This window comes from Lasiosphaeria miniovina (assembly GCF_030549165.1).
Source record: "Lasiosphaeria miniovina strain SMH2392-1A chromosome Unknown B0T26scaffold_8, whole genome shotgun sequence".
Lineage (NCBI taxonomy): Eukaryota > Fungi > Ascomycota > Sordariomycetes > Sordariales > Lasiosphaeriaceae > Lasiosphaeria > Lasiosphaeria miniovina.
The window spans coordinates 3128599-3147414 of record NW_026848227.1 but is presented as its reverse complement, the minus strand read 5'-3'; the positions used below and the strand labels follow the sequence as shown (position 1 = coordinate 3147414).

The following is an 18816-nucleotide window of genomic DNA, read 5'->3' as shown; positions in this document are numbered from 1 at the left end:
ACAACCCTCAAAGCAGCAATTCGAGCAGCTCGGTAGCGGATACTCGGGCCTGCACACAGCGGGGCGTGCGCGACGGATCCTTCAACTACGCATTTCCACACCCGACCTCAAACACACACATACCTCCAGCGCTCCAACCATGGCGCCCCCCACAGGCCCTCGAGGCAATGCCCATCGATCCGTTCCCAGAGGGAGTCGTGGCGGTGGTATCACCAAGCGACGTGGTACCCCAATAACTGACAAAGACGGAGACGTCGCCATGGATGTGCCCGCAACAGGCTCCGGCACCAGCGGTGCTCCTGCACGAGATAATCGGGGAGCACGTGGCGGAAAAGGCGCTTCAACGCGATCATCTTCGCGGATTGCCGAGAATATTCGGAACTACGGTGGAGACTCTGGCCAAGGCCAAGGCTCCAAGGCGCACTTCAATAGGACGACATTGAAGATTCTTGGCCTCCGCAACAGCAAGGCCGCAAGCAACAACGATGGAGGCCTGGGTACTCTGGTCAATTTTATTCAGCGAAAGGCTTCCAAGGAGAAGCCGATCAGGATTAGCAAGGTAACGCTTCGCAACTAGCTAAACCAACCATTGAATTTTAGCCCTGCGACTGCTTTTTGTTTTGGTAACTAAATTCTAACACATAACAGAGCACCCTAAACGGCGATTATGCCTGGATCAGCGTCAACAAGGATGATGCCCCGGTTATTTTGCGACTCAACGGCTTCGTATATGCTGGCGCCACGTTGGAAATCACCGAGACCACGGAGAGGATGCCCAACGATTCGAGCTCGCGGACCACCACAGAGGAGACAAAGAAGAATTTGCTTGCCGTGTTGGGCAAGCGCTATCACGCTGAGCAGAAACTGCTGGATCTGTCAGCTCTTGGCACGGACGAGGGCCTGAGCATGATGGGTGCCTTTGGCTCGCAGTCACTCGCCGAGAAGGCGTTCAAGGCACTTCTGCATCTTGCTACATCGCAGTACAAGAACTCCCAGGAAAAGAACGAGGCCATAGAGGCTGTATCCCTTGCTCGGAACGACATTAACGATGTCCAGCAAGTCTTCACGCTCGTTTTCTCATTGCCGGACCTAAAGCGGCTCGATCTCAGCGGAAACCATCTCGACAGCCTCCCCAAAATTGCCAAATGGGAGCATCGGTTTCAGCAGCTTCAGGAGCTCCATCTCACCGATAACCCGATCATGAACCAGGACAACTTTGTCCCAGAGCTCCTCAAGTGGTTCCCGTCATTGCAGATTCTGAATGGCCAACAGGTCAGAGCTCCGGAAGAAATTGCGGAATCTTTGAAGCTCATCAGCCCGACACCTATCGCGCAGTTCCCATCGAACCTACGTGATGGAGAAAACAACGTGGCGTCCGCATTTCTAAGCGCATTCTTCATATTGTTCGACAGCGATCGGGCTCGACTGGCATCTGAGTTTTATGACGACGAGTCGTGGTTCTCAGTTTCAGTCATTCCGAATCCCGGCCGCACTCTTCCATGGAAGTCGTACCTGAAGTTTTCGAGAAACGTGAACAGAGTCTCCACTAACAGGAGCCCTGATTTGCTGAAGCGAATCTTTACCGGCGGCGACCTCATTGCTGGCTTGTGGGCACTTTTGCCCAGCACACGGCATCCCAGTCTTGACCAACCTGGACAATGGCTCATTGACTGCCACACTTTTCCCGGCCTTGCAGACCCGTCCGGTCAGGGTGTTGCAACTGGTTTGGCCATCTGTGTTAACGGCCAGTTTGAGGAGGCCGATACAGCGCAGAATATCTTTGGCACCCGTACGTTCTCGCGGACGTTTATTCTCGGACCCAGCAACCCAGCAAACCCGCGCTCTAAGCACCCTTACCGAGTTATCAGCGACCAGCTCACGCTGCACAACTTCAAGGCCAATGAGGCCGTTGTTCAGCAGGTGCCCGCTGTGTCTGCCATGCCCACCTTGGCGACAGTACCCACCGTAGCCGCCGCCGCTCCGGTCCCGAACATTGCGCCGATGACCCCGGACGCGGCTACGAAAGCCCAGCTTATTCAGGAGCTATCGAGTCGTACCAACATGACGGCCGAGTATTCCGAGCTATGCCTTGGAGGCGCTGCTAACTGGAATTTCGACCTCGCCCTAGAATCCTTTGAAAAGCTGAGGGCTACTCTGCCTCCGGATGCTTTTCTCCCGGTTGCCTAGAATGTACCGATGACGATGTAGTCGCCGGAATGGAGAGACTAAAAAGGGGTGGTTCTGGTTGATTTCTAGGGAGATTTGGGATGCAACCGCAGGTTGCTAGACTGCTTAGACTTGGGGGTTGGTAGTCAAGAACAAGGGGACGAACCGGCTGCGGTGACAATGGCAGTCTTTCAGCACTGAGGCCTGGATTGTTGAGTCATGTACATTAAAATACGCACACAGGAGAGGTGGGATGGGTCATTTTCACGGAGGATTGGTTCTGCAGACACCAGTATCTGCACCATATCATCGATAGGTATGGCTGGAGTCACACATTGTGGGAAGGGGCGTTTAGGACGGCTGCTTGATACTGAATGTTGGAAGGAGGCACCGGCGATCTGTCCCAGGTTGCCATCAGGCTCAAGTCGAGATGGGCTTATAGCTTCGCTGGACACAGCAGGGACGAGAATGGGAAATTTCTCAACGATTATTTCCGGCTTCAGCGTCATATTCTCCTGCGCTGTTTCCACTGGCTACGGTTTGAGAAATATGATTATAGCGAACAGCATTTGTGAAATGCAAAGAAGTCCGGCTATAATCTCAAAACTATCACGAAAATTGCCTCGTGATCTTTATTTTGTGTGGTCTTTGTTTGATTGCAATTGTCAAAGCCGCCAACCACGGCGTCGTGATCGGCGAGTCACGGAATTTCAGACCAATCGCCGCCGAGAAACGGCATCAAATCGGTCAACTGCGGAGCCGCGCGCCATGGCCTTTCTCCATTTTCTCATCACGGGCTGACGGGCTTACTTATGACTTGCATTCTTTGAGCCGCAAGGGCCGATCACAGTCACCACACACCGCACACTCCCTCCCCCCCTCCAGTTGCCGTGATGAGGGCAGCATCATCACTGGACAATCTGGGGCAGCTTGACACTCAGCGCTTACACGCAGCTTGAGACCCGGGCGGCTTTTTTAATGACGACGTTCGTTGTCTCTGTCCCTTCGGGCTCGCTGGCTGACTCGGTTATCGTGGGTATTGGCTGCCCGTTATTCATTCAAATTCTCCTGATCGATTGGCCGGCAAGCACCGAACCATTTAGGTTTTTGATGCAGCCACGCGCGGCATCCATCCGCATTCGCATCCACATCCGCATCCGCATGTCATCAGCCATCCATCCCACACACTGTTTCTGTTTTCTACATACAGTAGTTCGTATTTTGGTTTTGCGCCACGCGTGAAAACAGAGAGAGAGAGAATGACAGTGTTCCGTTTCTTTTCACTCTTGAATTGCATTCCTGCTCGCTCGATGGCAGGGCGTGGTGTGGCATGCATGGCATCGCATGATGAGCGCGGGTAAGGATGATGGATGGTCGAGAGACTTTTGGCTCCAGTGAGAGTCACGAGTCCCATGCTCAGAAGTATCGTATCCGTATCTCGCTGAGGGTCAACACTTGAAAGACTCAGGTTCCTTGCTGCCTGGTGATACCCCTCGTTGCTGTTGTTTCTACGATAATCTAGGTAAGGTTCCTTATGTGTGTGCGGAACGGCCTGCACAACCCCGAGCGACGCGCTGGACACAACAGCGCCGGCTGCCTACCCTACTGGTCGGAGCCTACCACCTTGCGGTGGCATGCCGTGATTCGTGCTACGTACATGACCACATTCGGGAGATTCTGCACACCCGAAGATCGGGCAGTGCCGCTCACATTGCCCAAAGTTCCAGTCTACCGTGCCATTTTCGTGCGATGTGATGTGCGCGGCTGGGCACATTTGCTAACCTTCCCGCCTTGGGTACTTCGGTGCCTTGAAGGCTCATACGTAAGATACCTTGTGGGGTGGGATGGATATTCTGCTAGACCTGATCCCTTTTGAAGATCTGCTTCGTTCTCCGCAATGGAAATGCTCTGTCCTCAGACTCTGGTATTCTTATGGGAGTGGAACTGAAGGATTGAATGAAGGATGCTAGAACTGATGACTTGCTTTTCGGAGCTACTTTACCTTACCCAAGCTATGTTGATGTGTCGTTGCATAGCGGCGATCTACGGAATAACGGCAACTTCAAGCTCTAGCAATGCTAATCTGGGTTACGGGTTATCACGACATCGCCCCTTGCTGCTGACGGCGGCGCCTGAGGTCAAAGTGCTGCTACCCAGCCTCTGGCCACAGGGCCGGCCGGGTGGGGAGAGGGGTGGTTGGACTTGGGGCTGGCGGCGTGGAGTCGTGGACACACAACCCAGGCCTGTCAGGGCCCCCCGGACCACCTCGGGCCCTCGCTCACCAGGGCCCCTCGCCCTACTAAGAGGGTACATAGGGTAGGTTCAGGGTCGCAACCGGCCATCTCGAGAGCGTTATTATCAGGCCAGACGGCGCGCCATGGACCATGGTTGCTGCCTTGTCTCGCGAGATTGAACACTCCCTATTCATTTCCATAGCGACTTTTCTCTCCTAAGACATGGCAGCACCGGGGACGGATATCTGTGGCGCCCCGTGGACAAGTCGGCCAAAGACAAGACCGTAGTGAAAGGCTCTCCCCTCTCACGTATTCGTAGGTTCCTCGTGTTTCCCGGAAGACTCGGCGGCTGAGCGCTGGTTGTTGTACATACAATACAGCCGTGCCGTGAAAATGCCCGACACCCGCATCGTGCTTTGAGCAACTGCGCCGGCGCGGTCAAGGTCAGCTGCGCCAACAAAAGATGAGGCGTAGGGTAGTCGGAGGTTTGTGAAGGTTGAAGAGCGCCGATTTGACGGTTTTCTTGTCCTTCATGACATCATGGCCCCCATCCGTCTGTCTCACTTGTTCCGCCTCTTTTGCGTGTTCAGCCTCTCTTGCCAGCCTATTGTTTTTGACATGGTGCTGGATACTGAGTATGAAAAGCCATTTTACAGGCTTCGACCCTCTGCTCGATAAAGAAATCCGTCCCGGGCCACGTGTGGGGTTTGGAAGAGGAAAAGAGAAGGTGTGGAGGGCGTGGATGCTCCCGCCTCCAACGTTTCTCCGCCCAGCAGCTCGCTCTCTCCACTCGGCTGTCCTGCCCAGTCGGGTTAGGCCTAGGGGCGCTCTGGGTGTTTCAAAATCGGTGGCATGGGCAATTGGACACCACCCTGCGAGGGGACGACCCGACCAGTAAGTACCACTAGGACATGGGCCTCTTGGGTCCACGGCGTTTCCATTCGTCCACTCTCAAATTTCTACGGAAAGCACGCGCGACGCAGTCAGTCTCAGCAGTCGTCTGGCTGGCGGCGGAGGCCTTTTTGTGGCCTATGGCCTTGTATATTCCGTGCCAATTTCGCCAGAGGCAATAGCCTCGTGATGGCGATGCTATTCTGGCGAGGTATTTGGTCATTTGCATGCGCTGGGCCACAAGACGACTTTTCAGGGCCCCGTTCCGGTGGTGTGGGAGAGTCGGTGAGAGGAGAGTTGCTATGTTGCTTGTGCTCAGAAACCTGCCGAGAACCAGAACAGGGCAACATCCCATGCAGACACACAGCAGCAGAGTCGCAGACAGACCGAATGACCGACAGACAGACCGACGGGCATCCTTTTTCAGCGCGTTGCTCTTCAAATGATTGCAATGTTGGTATCGGGCGTTTTGATGGCTCTTGGCCATGTCTTGGTATATTCCTACCTACCTACTCCGTACTTACAGAGTGCTGTTGCAGGATGGGATGGACTTCAAGTAAGGTGTGTGTACTGCCGGGTTTGGCTCTGGTCGGTCTGGCCTGGTCTGGCTCTGGAGGAATCGATGGGAATGGATTATCAGGAGTTTGGTTTCTAGAAGCGACTGGCGAATGGACCGCCAGACAGAAGAGAAAGGGCTTCTGCTCGTGCTGAGGTAACAACGAGGGAGGGTCTTGATTCGCAGACACATGCACCGCACCGCACTGCCAATTCTCTGTTTGCGCCTGTGCCCCTTTCCATCCAACTCTCGAGATCAGCCAAGCCCCCCCAAGTCTCCATGTCCCTTGCAGGGTCGAGCTACCCGAGCCAGGGCCTGCCGGGGGTAGCAATCGAGGTAGCCCCTGGCCGAAGGCTACAACCAAGAGCCAAGAATACTACCCAAGACCCTTGCTTTGGCCCCCACTGACGCTGCTGATTCGTCCAAGCCACCCCAGCTGCCCGCCCCTGGCGAGGACCCTCCGTCTCGTTCATTTCTTATTCTCATGGATGCTGGTTCGTTTTGCCCGGTGTCTCGGTCCCACTGGGCGGTCGTCCCTCTGTCCTGTCCCGTCCCGTCGTCCTGGTCCGTCCTTCTTCCCCTCTCTTCACCTTCGGCCGCCTGCTATTATTGTTTGTCGAGAGAATGAGTGTGTGTGAGAGAGACCGAGAGCAGCAAGCAAGAGAGAGCCGGCCATCTCCCTGATCGAAAAGCTCGTCTGGGCGTTTTTCGCACTGCGAGATCCTCTGTATCGATATTCGCCTAACCCGACTAACACACTCGAAACCGAGATATTGGACGACGACAAATCCGCATATCGTACAGCCCGCCCCCTCTTACCTAAACCAAACGTGTTCCAGGGGCTCGCAGGAGGCTCGTGTCCAAACGAAGACTCTTTTCCCACCCGGAGGGAAACAGCACTCCTGTCAGGCTCTCCCAACCTGCGACACGAAATCCCCCGAGGGAACAAGTCAGAGACGTGAGAGGAGCTTTTGTTTCTCTCTGCCGTCGCGATCGACCCCGAGAAACATCCAAAGGCTGTTCCGTCGATCACGCTCTCGCTCTCACCGACAAGGGCAGGCCCTCGCCTTCCAGACGCTTCCTTAAGGTCTACTGTCGAGTGTTTGCTGCGTGGCGTGAAGGTGTGCATCTGGCATCCTTTTTCTCTTCCACTTGTTTCGTCTGGCAGAGTGAGCTGTCACTTGTTGCACTGCACAACCTGCCGGTTTGGACCAGTACGCATCGCCACTCCGGTCTCGAAATCCATCTTATTCTAGGTCACGACTCTATAAATGCTGAATCTGCCTGCGAACGCCTAAGCCGTCATGTCTCTGTAACTCGAGGCAACAGCACCCGAGGCTTACCCCGCCGCATTGCTGCGAGCTGGCAATTTGGTACACGTCGATTCTGCAGAGGCCTGAAGGGAGGAGGCATTGCCCAACATGCCCCTTCCTCAGCCAAAGGTGGCGTTGACGGACGCGTGTTCGGTCATCTTCGACGGGACGCTCTATACGTACTCGGCCGATGCATTCCAGTCACTACCCTTAGAGCCAGGGGCTCGGTGGACGCAGTTACCACAGGGTGAAAAGGTCACGGGCGGAGTGTGTGTCGGGTCAACACCAGGCGACGCGTCGACGGCGGCCTTCTTCGTCGTCGGCGGCAAGGGAACGTCGGACGGGTATCAGGGCCTGCAGAAATTCACGTACGCCACGGGGAAGTGGGAGTCAGTAGAGCTTCCCATGCCTGTGACCCAGGACCGATTATGGCACGGCGCGACCTACATCAACAGCACGGATTCGATTCTCATGTATGGCGGCGCCCAGGACGGCTCACAGCACCCGTCTCAGCAGACATTTACCATTGGCGCCTCGGCGCCATACACCGTCTTGTCTTTCAACTCGGTCGCGCCTCCTACCATCAACCCTATTCTCCTTTCGTGGTCTGCTACCGAGGCAGTGCTCATCGGCGGGAGTACGTGGAACACTAAAATCACCATTTTTCGCCAGCCAGACTGGATCGACTCAGGGGCATCCCTAGCGGAGCCGCTGCAAAAAGATGTTTCTGCCATCAAGGCTGTCATCATAAATGGCGACGATGGGTCAAGAAGCTTACTTACTTTTGACATGACGGTCTCGCCGAATTCGGTGCACCGCTCTGTTTTGTTCTCGGCTGGAGACGTCCCGGTTGTCAACTCTCCAGCGATCAAGAGGAGGACGTCTGGAGGGGGCCATCGTAGCTTGGAGAGCGCGAGAAGAGACGCCACGCCGCTGACAGTGGCCAACTGGCCCGATTACAACTCGACGCTGGCCCCGAAAGTTACGAGGAGTAACTATGCGCTGGCACAAGATCCCAACGGCTTGGTCGTGATTGCAGGTGGAAACCAGGACGACATCCTGTGCATGTTCGACGCGAGGGAAAACAGCTGGCAGAATGCGACGGCCAAGCTGGTGGACCAGAAGCTGCTCGCAAGCGAAGCCTCGTCGACACAGTCATCACAAACGGCGACATCGACGGCTACGACAAGGCCCACAACTTCTCCCACATCCGCAGCAGCAAGCATTACCGCCCCCGTAGCGGCGACGCAAACGCCTGCCGCAACCACGCTGCCGGCGGCCTCAGAGACCTCGGGATCTGGAACCACTACGATTCTCGCCGCCGCGCTCGGGTCCATCTTTGGGTTGGCCATTGTCTTGGCTGGACTGTACTGGTGCATACATAGGAGACGGAGGCGGAACGCTCATATCGAAGCAGGCCATATGAGGAGAGCCAGCGGCGCATCGTCGGACGAAAAGGCAGGCGTCAAGTTTGCAAACGACAGCTTGCCACAAATTAACAGCGGCCTCGGCGTCTTCCGCGGACACCAGCAACAAGACTCGCAGGGCTCCTTCTCATCCATAGCCATCCTGATGGGCCGCCACAACCAGCAGAAGCCGGGACAGTCGGCGCCCATGCGTAACCTCAGCAGCAACACGAACCACAGCAGGCGTAGTTCCGAGGACAGCACGTTCAGGGCGTTCAAGAGCACCATCAGCAAGCCGATGCCCCAGGTCGCCGAGACGGCCAGGACCATAACGCCGTCGCCCCGACCCCAGGCCCCGGCCCAGCTCCAGCCGCTGGACCACGCCCCGCCCAGGCCTCCAGCACGGCAACCAGCCCGTGATGACAAGGGTGTCTCGTTCGCTCCAAATACTACTGAGCCCAGGCCGCGGAATCCGTCAGCGGCGGCCGCCATCGACCGCCAGGGCAGCATGAGGCGGAGTTCTGGGTGGAACAGGTACTGGTCCGGCGGGTCGGCTTTAAACCTACTTGGCTTTGGTAACGGCGCCAACGCCAACAACAGGAACAGTAACACAAACAATGCCAACGGCGGCGCCAACCAGGCCTCGCGGAGGAACACGGTGGCATCGGACCGGAGCTCCAACTACAGCAATCAGCACCGCATCACACAAGACAGCGCCACCGTACCGCCCTTGCATATCAACGAACCGCGGGCCTCGTTCAGCCGGGTCGCCGCGCGCAGTCCCAACATTGCCATGTACAACGCCGAGATCAAGGAGGGCATGACGGGCCAGATCGAGATGGAGCGGCCCGTGAGCGCCGTGAGCTCCGTTTCGGGGTATTCGAGCGGCATTCCTGCCTCGGTGCACGAAGCGTGGGATCCTACGGAGTTCGCGTTTCCGAAACCATGGGGCGCCGACCGGGCACCGGCGAGCACCTATACCGGCACCGATGCCGCCTCTTCGGCCCCCTCGTCCCAGCTGGCCCGACAGCAGCAGGCGGTCCGCGATGACATGAGCTGGCTGAATCTAGGCGACGGCCGGTGACGGTGACGTCTTTGCATGAAATCCACCAAACTCACGATCCATGTTTACATTACTCATGAACAACACCATCACCACCGCCACCGCCGCCCAAAAGCTCCCCACCGCCGCCTACATATACGAAATGCCATTTTCTCTCCCTTTGATTTTAAGGAGTCTTGCGCGCATATACAGCCGGTCTGGCTTACGCCCCTCTCTCTCGTTCATTTGGACAGAGACACGTGGCATTCATAGCATAGGAGACATGAAAACCCGTCTTGTTTTCTCCCACTCAACCATGCCACGCCGACACACACACACATATATATATATATAAGCATGAACTTTGTTTTGTGTTTCTACCTCTGAATGCCTCGCGGCGCCCTCGCTCAGCCAGGCACGGGAATCTTCTCTTCTTAATTAGCGCGGCATCATCGTCCTCATCTCAGGCGCGAAAAAGCTAGGGTTCAAAACCTTGTTGTATAAAACTCTCAACACGTCTTTCATCTTTTTTCTTTTCTTGATTCTGTACATGTTTCCGCACCAATTTCTCTCTCTCTGGGCACTGGCATTGCACTGGGCGACCCAGGTTTGGTCATTTTTATCTTTTATTTTTATCTTTATTTCTTATATGTGGCCTTGATCACGACCATCTCTCGCTCTCACACGCCACATTCACACCACCGAGACACACACATACACACACTCGCTCTTACACACACTCAGACCTCCATAGAAGAGGAGACGAGCTAGGCCGCTCGTTGCTCCCCCCAATGCGCCGTTAATCATGTCATACATCATATTTTGCTTTTGGATTTTGAGCGGCGGGGGAGGAGCAGCCGTCAAGCGTTTTTTTATTATCAAGATACCGGACCTGCCAATGGATATACCCGAGGTCCCTTGCCTTGCCTAGGTCTGTCGAGCCCGGCAGGTAGGTAGACGTGTGGATCCCCATTGGCGTTGTTTATTGGGGACACCACAGTAATGAGCTGCAGCTGTGCTCTCGTATGTATCTAGTAAGCTTAGGTAGCTCCAGACACACTCGCCTTTTCCCTGGTTCTTGGCCGGGGAAAGGTGAAATTTTATCATATTTCAACAAGAACACAAACATGGAAAGACCCGGGACGTGAACTCCCTGCTGCACGAGAGGCTCGGAGAAAGAAGGCACCAGCCTCGGGAGACCCAGTACTTCGTATATCGGTACAACCCCGTAAGGGTGTTGGCGTCATGCCACCCACCCACCCAGCTCTGGCTTCCATGCCGTCGAGGTTGCTGCAGACTGCGTTCATTCTGGGACCGAATGGTTGCTGCTTGCCTGCTTCTGGCACAGCGTCCAGGAACACAGTCCTCCTTCTAAGCACCACCAGCAGCAGCCAGCGCCCAGGCAGGCTTGCAGACAGAGCATGGCATGGCATCAGACTGGAAGGGGAAACACGGGCTGCTCCAAGAGGGCAACCCGAGAGAGAAGACTCCTTCCAGAACACCAGACCCTAGGTAGGTACAAGTAATGGAAGTTAGACGCTCATTCGTCAGCTTTTTCCCTCAGCAGCTCATTGGTGGCGCTGTCCACGGGTCGGGGTCGTCGGTCAACAGATCCAGAAAGCAGGCGCGGGGGACATGCATGTAGGTGGTGGTGCGGCGCTGTCTTGCAGTTGCCGGCGCTGCTCCTGCTTGCTGCTGTCAGCGAATTGCTGGGGGAAAGGTTCCAGGGCTCCCTTGCTCATCTCCGTTCATGACCCCCACCTCCCCCGCCTCGAGAGCAGGTCCATGCGTGGGGTTCAAGCCACCTTGCGCAAGAGCCAAAAACCCGAGCAGGAGGCTTCATGACCCAAGCTTCAAGGACAGCTCCAATCCCTAGATAATTTACCAGCCGGAGGCTTTCTGGGATATAAGATGCCTAAGAGCCTTGCGGCTCACCCTAGAAGCTCTTCTGAAAAGGAGGCGGTAGCTCTTGGAGCCCCTGGGAATAGAACGAATCCTCGAGACCTTTCTTTGTCTGTTCCTTGATTGATTTATTTGCTACAAGACTTGATCCTTATTCTTCCCCAGTGCCGTGCCAGGGATTAGACTGTAACGCGTGCATAAGAAAAAAGCAAATCACGAGCCATTTAAGGCCTGGTATGAAGTGAAGCGAAGCGGAGCCGGGACGCTAACTAGCAGTATCGAGATGGGGCAGCCGCTTCACATTCCCTCAATTAGATCTAGTGTAGCGAAGTCGGCGGGATTCGGCCACGACCGGGTGGATGAACGCTGGAGCACCTGCGTAATGGGATCCCGAGCCATTAACGTGAGGTCTGTTCAGCCAGCGCCAGTGCCCTCTATTGCATCCTGTACAGCCCAGGGTATGTAGGTATATTATTATATTAGTGATGGACGGAGGAAGATTAACATGTGTCTGAGACTCACGCCCACAAGCGTGAGGAGGGGTCGTGATCCAGATAACCCTTATCGAGCTGTATGTACTCTACATACGTACAGTACACAGCTGAGCTGATCAGCAGATCAGCAGATCCAGCCGCATTGAGGCGGAGGGACAGGAATCCCCTCCACCCGCTGTGACGGGTCTGTCTGTCAACTGCCTCACTATCGAGAAATGGAAACAGTGTGGACAGTGGAGTGGGAGATAGAAGTCTCGTTGAGGGAAGGTGCGCCGAGGGAGGCACTTGCGTCTGGGGTTCAACTGCAGCCCGGACGCATACAAACACCACTGTCGCAGGGTTCTAGGGCTCCCGAGCCAATTCGCGCAGCCATGAAGCAGACGCTAGCAGGTTCTGGTCCCTCCATTTCAGTCTCTGCTTCCCCCCACACCATCTCCTCCATCCCACTCTGCTGCCTTTGCGACTCGCCGTCCGGGGCCGCAACCCTTGACTTCCATTCTTGCTCGGCGCTCCTCAGTGCTTGCTGTCGACAATTGCAACCGACACGCGAACTTGAGGATACCTAGCAACTAGACCGAATGCCGGGGTACTCTAATTGCCGCCCGACAAGCCGTCTCAACTTAACTTAATCACGACGCCCCACCAAAGCTCACTTACGAAGTCGGGAACGATCCCCAATTTGTGCCGCCGGGTTTCTTGTGCGCCACCCGGACTAAACCGCAACTGCTAGGCTCGACGACATATTGGACCTCGGGGCGCTGCCTCGCTCAACGGTTCCCGCTACGTTCTGTCTTCTCTCTGCGCAACGTCGTGCTTAGAAGTAGTTCAAGCCGTTCGATACTCGGGGCATATATATACCGACGCTGTCACGACAGCATTCGCGACTATTCCCGCGACTTGGACTCCCAACCAGGGAAGGACAAGCTTCGGGTGCGCACGTACAGCATGGCCATGATGGACTCGTCGGCATGGAATGTATCGGATCACCCGATGCATCCCACAACCGACGATGACTTCCAGCAGTTCCTAGACATGAACGGGATGAGCAACCTGGCCGACAGCTTGAGCTACGAGTTCCAGGACTTTCAGTCTCCGGCCGGTGCCCACTTGCTGCAGGCCTCCTCTTCTCGCGACCACCACCTCGACACTCCCATGAGCGGCACCGACACCCCAATCCTACTATCGCGAGCCGAGTCGGCGCTCCAGCATCAGATTCCCGCCATAACAACCAGTGCCTCTTTCCAGACCATTCCGGCCACCATGATGCCGCCTCCCACCCCCAGCGAGGCCATTGTCGACAGCATCGATGCCCAGATCCAGTTCCTCCAGCAGCAAAAGTTACAGCATCAGCAACGGCAGATCGAGGAGCAGCAGGCCGCATTCTTCGTCCGCCATCAAGACCGCATGGTACCTCCTACCCCTCAGAGTATGGACCTCCAAGCTGGGACCAACCAGTTCTTCTCCCAACCCAACGGAACGGATCAACACCAGCAGCAGCACCAGCAGCAGACACCGGGGATAGATTACCGGTACCAGAGGCTGAAAGAGCAGCAGGATGTAAGCCTTCGCTCCGTGTCTTGGATGCCCGGCACTTGTACTGATGTGTATAGATGTCATTCACGCCATTGGTGTCGCCAGCAGTGACCCCGCTCGAGACACATTTCCCAATTGATAACCAGTTTACCGTCCCGGGAGCTTACTTCAGCCCGTTGTCTTCGCCGGCACTTCACGCGCAGAACGATTCGATGGCCATATTCAATCAAAGACACGGCGCCGCGACGACGAGCTCGCCAGGAGACATGGACCTGGAAACAACGGGACCCCCCTTGCCGAACCCCGGTTTGGGAGATTTAGCCAAGAAGATCCGAAAGAACGCGTCAAAGGCAAGAAGCAAGGTGGGCGTCAAGCAATCGCCAATCTCTAAGCCGATGAGAAGGAAAACCACAACTACGCCAACTATGAACGCACTTGTGCTGAGTGACCTTGTCGAAAGTGCCGAGCAAGGCCCAGATCGCCACCCCCAGTCATGTACGCCGCTGGTCCAGACCTCGGCTTCATCCACGACAGGGGCAACGGACTCGGAAAACGGATCGGTTTCTCCTCAAGCGCTGAACGACATGATGCCGATAGAGATGCCGCCCCCTCCGATCCCAAAACCACGATCTGCGAAGCCCTCTCCTTATATCGCGCCGCAAAGCAGTGGTGTTAGCACCGGCCTCCAGACTCTCCAGCCGGGGGCCTTGTCGCCGGCAACACCTGCATCGCTGATGAAACTAAGCTCCCCGAATAACCGCAATTCAATGGGGGGCACCAGCAGCCAAGACCCAGGCGACACGGAACACATTGAGAGTTTTGAACTCCCAGAGCCTGCTAGCGCCCCAAAGCCGGCCCGGCCTTCGGTGATCACACGAACGCCAACTCTATCGGCGCCAGATGCTAACCCCGTCAAGACGCCAGGCCTCACACCACTTCCGTCTCCTCGGTCGGCGAGGCCGCCGGCGACAACGCCGACAACGCAAAGCCCGCAGTTGATGATGAGGCCTGGGTCGGAGACGAGGAAGACGCCGTTGCTGTTGCCGAGGGGGAGCAAGAAGCGGCCGAGCGTGAGCTCGGTTCAGGTTTCGCCAGCGTTACGGCCCAAGATCTCGCCCAACATCAAGCCGTTACTGCCGGGAGGGGCCTCGGCCGAGGACACGGCTTCGCATCTCTTGGCGACAAAGTCCAACTACCAACGCATCCTCGAGGGCAACACGGTGCCCGGCGTGTCGTATCCGAGCGAGCTGTCGACAAATCTGACGTCAAAGCGGACGTCGCACAAGATTGCGGAGCAGGGACGGCGGAACCGAATCAACTCGGCACTTCAGGAGATTGCCACCCTGTTGCCTCAGGCACCTAAAGACATCAAGGAGAGCAAAGAGAGCGAGGGAGATTCGGACAACAAGAAGGACAAGTCGGGCAACAGCGTGCCGAACAGCAAGGCCAGCACGGTGGAGCTAGCCATCGAGTATATCAAACAGCTACAGCAAGAGGTTGTAGAGGCCAACCGGAGAGCCGAGGAGGCGGAGAAGAGGCTCGGGCTAAAGATGGTCGAGTGACGGAACGAGGCGGACTTAATGAATGCATAGCCTTTCGTATGGGCGGAAGGCTCGTTGGCTTGGCAGTAGCACGGCAGGGCCATGTGGCAGGTATGGCGTGCGGCATGCTGCAAAAGGCGTTTGGGATACTATAGTATGTGATGTACAATGACGAAGACTGGACGGGAGCGCGGTCGCGGTCAGAGCCTCATTTCTAGACTTGAGATGGGGCACCTGGTAAAAACCTGTTGGCTTTTGACGCGTTTAATGTGTGCTAACGCAACGATGACTTATCTACAGATATGCTAGCTTCTGAGCATTTACTCGGTACATATAGTCATACTTATATGTGCATGCATACGTACATACATGCCCATCTCGTCCTAATTATGGAGGGATGTATACGAAGTATTGCATACAATACGTACACATATATGAACTACCACCAAGTGCCTGATGGTCAGAAGAAAACAGTGAAGGTTGTGACTTTTGGCAACACAAGAGGAGGGAGGAAGGTATGGCGAAAAGGGCGGGCGGGCAGGCAGTTTTTTGGCCTACAAATGCCACATCTAAGGGTATGTAAATCAAAGAAAAGAGGAAAGGAGAAAAAGCGGTAGATAATAAAGTCCGAGGGCGACAAGGCGACGCCATCGTCGGCTCCGAGGTGGGCGGGCATCGGTCGGTGCTCGGGGGCAGTTGACCGCCGTCCTCCGCTCTCGTCCACTAATAATCGCCTGTGTTCCACTGTGACTCCCATCGGCCGCGAGCACTTACAGCGCACCTCCAAGGAAGGCACAGCCTGAGACTAGAGCCGAGGCCGCGCGTCTCGGCATGACGCGTGGCGTAACGTAGCTTGGGTGGCCTGGGATTGTCGTCTTTGTCAACGTCTAGGCTGGACGTTTACCCCACAAAAGTCGACCCAAACATCGCCCATGGCATGGCATGACAAGTATATGCTGTATGGTTGTGTCCGTTTCTGCGCCTGTCGACGCCGTTCTGTTCTTGCCCTACACCCCACCGCGCCGCCTTCCACGGCACGGCGTTCGCCTCCCTTCAACTTCAACCTCGGGGGCTGTCCATGTTCGAGGGCCCGTTTCTTGAGCTGCCCTTCTACCTAGTGGTTGAGAAGAAGCATGGAGTAGAGCATGGAAGGCAAGTCGGGTCCCGATTGCGTCGTAATTTGTGCGTGGCAATGGCCATTTCCACTCCCCCTTTTCCTCGTCGGAGTCACAGACTCGATTCTACTCTGGCTCGTAAATTCGAGATTTGTGAGGTGTGGTCAGTCTGTGCTGTACATACTGCGTGTATGTACAATACATACCTACACACGCATGCCTAGCTTACCTTGCCGGGCCCAGCCCGTGGGAGGCAAACACTGGCGTGGACGGCGCACCAGAGATGGGATTGCGTTTCATCTTCTCTACCTGCAACCTCTTATCCCTACCTTGCCTTAGCTACTTGGTAACCTCGGGCTAGAGTATATTAGATCTCCCCCCCTCCCTCTCTTTGTCGAACCGTGCCCAGCGCCTGCACTCTCTCATCATCCATTCCCACCCCCAGCAACCAACAACCGACTCTCTTCTACATCCACATCCACCCACACCTACACTCTTTAACTACCCGACCTATTCCAGGCACCGCCTCTCTACCTTGTACATCAAGTACACAACACCTACCTACTGCCTATTTCAGCAGTTACAAAGTAAACGGATAAACCGTGACCATGGCTTGGAACGGAGTTCCAAACCCCCCTCCTGGCCTCGGACAGCCCTTCTGGGACTTCTTGCAGTCCATGGGCTCTGACAACCGTGCAGCTCCTGGCTACGGTGTCGACCACGCCGGTCCTCAGCAGCAGTCGGGCTTCCCCTTTGGATTCGGCCCTGGTGCCCCCGGCGGCCCTGGCGGCCCCCCTGGCTTCGGCGGTTTCGGCGGTTTCGGTGGCCCCTGGGGCGCTCGTCGAGGACGGCACCACGGCTGGGGCGGCGGCTGGGGCGGCGGCTGGGGTGGCCGAGGAGGCGCTGGCCCCCATCCCCATCACCGCCATAGCAGCCACGGACGCGAAGGACACGAAGGACGCGGCGGCCACGGCAGACGCTGCCGCCACCATCACGACGATGACCACACTTCCAGCGGCGAGGAGGACCTGCATGACGTCACCGCCGCTGCCGCGGCTGCCGAGGCCGATATCCTAGGCCGAAGCGACCCCGAGAAGGCGGACCTAACCGATGCCGCCACCATGCGCGACCAAGACACCCCTGAAAACGACGAAGAGCACCCCGACCCCCCTGAGGAGGCACCGACTGCCTTCCCTCATCGCCCCCATGGTGGACGTCGTGGCGGTGGTCGCGGAAGAGGTGGCCGAGGCAGAGGCAGACATGGTGGCTTCGGCGGTCCACACGGCCCACACGGCCACGGCCACGGCCATCCCGAGGAGTTTCCTCATCCTCCTCCATTCGGTGCTGCGGAAGCTGGACCGTTTGCCGGTGGGTCCTTTGACCTGAACGGACTGATGAGTTCCCTCGCGAGCCACCCCTTTGCCCGGCAAATCCGGAGCTACATCGAGAATGCCCAGGCACACCAGCAACAGGGGCACAGAGGGGCAGAGGCTGGCAACACCAACGATGACGACTACGCCGACAGCGAGAGCTTCGTGCCGCCCGTCGACATCTTCAACACCCCTAACAACTGGACCGTCCACCTGTCCGTCCCCGGCGCCAAGAAGGACGACGTGGCCGTCAACTGGGACGCGGATAAGTCGTTGCTGGCTATTACGGGTGTCGTCCACCGCCCCGGCAACGAGGATTTCCTCGCCGGCATGCTCTCGGGTGAGCGCAGAGTAGGCATGTTTGAGCGCAAGATCCGGCTACCGCCGCTCACGTCAGCTGCTGCTGCTACTGCTGCTGCTACCGCCGCGGCTGAGAAGGAAGAGGTCGATGCCGACCACATCACGGCCCGCATGGAGGACGGCATCCTTATTGTCGTCGTGCCCAAGGCCGAGAAGGAGTGGACCGAAGTCCGCAAGGTCGATATTGAATGATTGCGAGAGTCGTGTTATTGTCTCGAGGGGAGAAAACAGGAGAGCAAGCAAAGGGAAGGAGACATGATGGGATCATGATCAAGAAAGGAAAAAAGGACAAAAAAAAAGGTTTGTCTTCTCAAGGAGGGATGGCTCCATCAAGTATACGCCGCGAGCTCCGACAAGTTTGTGTTATTGTGTTGCTGCGTTGTATTGTCTAGGTATCTTAAATAGGCCGGACCCTTTCTGCTTTTTTCGGTATATTTGTTGCATATTGGATACTAAAACTCATGAAACTTTTGAATCTCGCTCCTGTGTATTAATTATGGCCCCAAGAAGGATCTAGTTTCTGCCTCTTTATTTGACCAATCCTGTGGCTAAGTGCATGTTTTCTTTTGTTTACTTCAGAAGTGACTTCTAGATCTATCACCAAAGTGAAATGGCCTATACGTGACTAAGACCCTATACGTGACTAAGACTATTAGTTTCATGTGGAACCGTCTCAAGCGGCCACCCATCTCTCTATCTACAATGTGAACGTAAATCACAACCACAGACAGCCGCGCATGGATGCAAGCAGAACCTCTCGAAATTTACTCTTGTCTATCTGCCTATCTAGCAAACTATTTGCCTGGCTATACGATAACCCGTTAAGGAACCCTGTCTGACAACGAAGACAACACAACACACAGAGAAAACCCATATCCACCTTAAAGGATCAG

General features: G+C 56.0%; 6 protein-coding genes across 6 annotated transcripts; 5 read left to right on the top strand and 1 right to left on the bottom strand.

Annotated features, from left to right (window-relative positions):
* Positions 1–139: 139 nt before the first annotated feature.
* B0T26DRAFT_658965 (uncharacterized protein) lies at positions 140–2187 on the top strand (the record flags this gene model as incomplete). Its single annotated transcript, XM_060438918.1, has 2 exons — positions 140–559; positions 649–2187. 2 exons carry the CDS (start codon positions 140–142, stop codon positions 2185–2187), a joined length of 1959 nt encoding a protein of 652 aa, XP_060290661.1.
* A 3155-nt stretch (positions 2188–5342) lies between these two features.
* B0T26DRAFT_732758 (uncharacterized protein) lies at positions 5343–6311 on the top strand. Its single transcript, XM_060443122.1, has one exon. It carries the CDS (start codon positions 5481–5483, stop codon positions 6000–6002), a length of 522 nt encoding a protein of 173 aa, XP_060290660.1. The 5' UTR covers positions 5343–5480; the 3' UTR covers positions 6003–6311.
* Positions 6312–7268: 957 nt separating this feature from the next.
* B0T26DRAFT_657933 (uncharacterized protein) lies at positions 7269–9650 on the top strand (the record flags this gene model as incomplete). Its single annotated transcript, XM_060438828.1, has 2 exons — positions 7269–8902; positions 8960–9650. The coding sequence occupies 2 exons, from the start codon at positions 7269–7271 to the stop codon at positions 9648–9650; spliced, it is 2325 nt and encodes a 774-aa protein (XP_060290659.1).
* Positions 9651–12949: 3299 nt separating this feature from the next.
* On the top strand, positions 12950–15099 carry B0T26DRAFT_757301 (helix-loop-helix DNA-binding domain-containing protein; the record flags this gene model as incomplete). Its single annotated transcript, XM_060446230.1, has 2 exons — positions 12950–13561; positions 13615–15099. 2 exons carry the CDS (start codon positions 12950–12952, stop codon positions 15097–15099), a joined length of 2097 nt encoding a protein of 698 aa, XP_060290658.1.
* A 1522-nt stretch (positions 15100–16621) lies between these two features.
* B0T26DRAFT_513529 (uncharacterized protein) lies at positions 16622–17219 on the bottom strand. The gene is made up of 3 exons (XM_060435440.1): positions 17048–17219; positions 16682–16958; positions 16622–16659 (listed from the first exon to the last, which is right to left on the bottom strand). Exons 1-2 carry the CDS (start codon positions 17183–17185, stop codon positions 16767–16769), a joined length of 330 nt encoding a protein of 109 aa, XP_060290657.1. The 5' UTR covers positions 17186–17219; the 3' UTR covers positions 16622–16659; positions 16682–16766.
* Positions 17220–17587: 368 nt separating this feature from the next.
* B0T26DRAFT_659231 (HSP20-like chaperone) lies at positions 17588–18115 on the top strand (the record flags this gene model as incomplete). Its single annotated transcript, XM_060438934.1, has 1 exon — positions 17588–18115. One exon carries the CDS (start codon positions 17588–17590, stop codon positions 18113–18115), a length of 528 nt encoding a protein of 175 aa, XP_060290656.1.
* Between the last annotated feature and the right edge of the window lie 701 nt (positions 18116–18816).

What these genes read in the sequence shown, in the direction of transcription:
- B0T26DRAFT_732758 (XM_060443122.1), top strand. Translation starts at nt 5,481, where the DNA reads ATGGCGATGCTATTCTGGCGAGGTATTTGGTCATTTGCATGCGCTGGG.
- B0T26DRAFT_513529 (XM_060435440.1), bottom strand. Translation starts at nt 17,185, where the DNA reads ATGGTGGCGGCAGCGTCTGCCGTGGCCGCCGCGTCCTTCGTGTCCTTC. An exon ending in CAGCCGCCGCCCCAGCCGTG is followed by an intron (nt 16,959 to 17,047) that starts GTGCCGTCCTCG and finishes CGGGGGCACCAG; the next exon opens with GGCCGAATCCAAAGGGGAAG.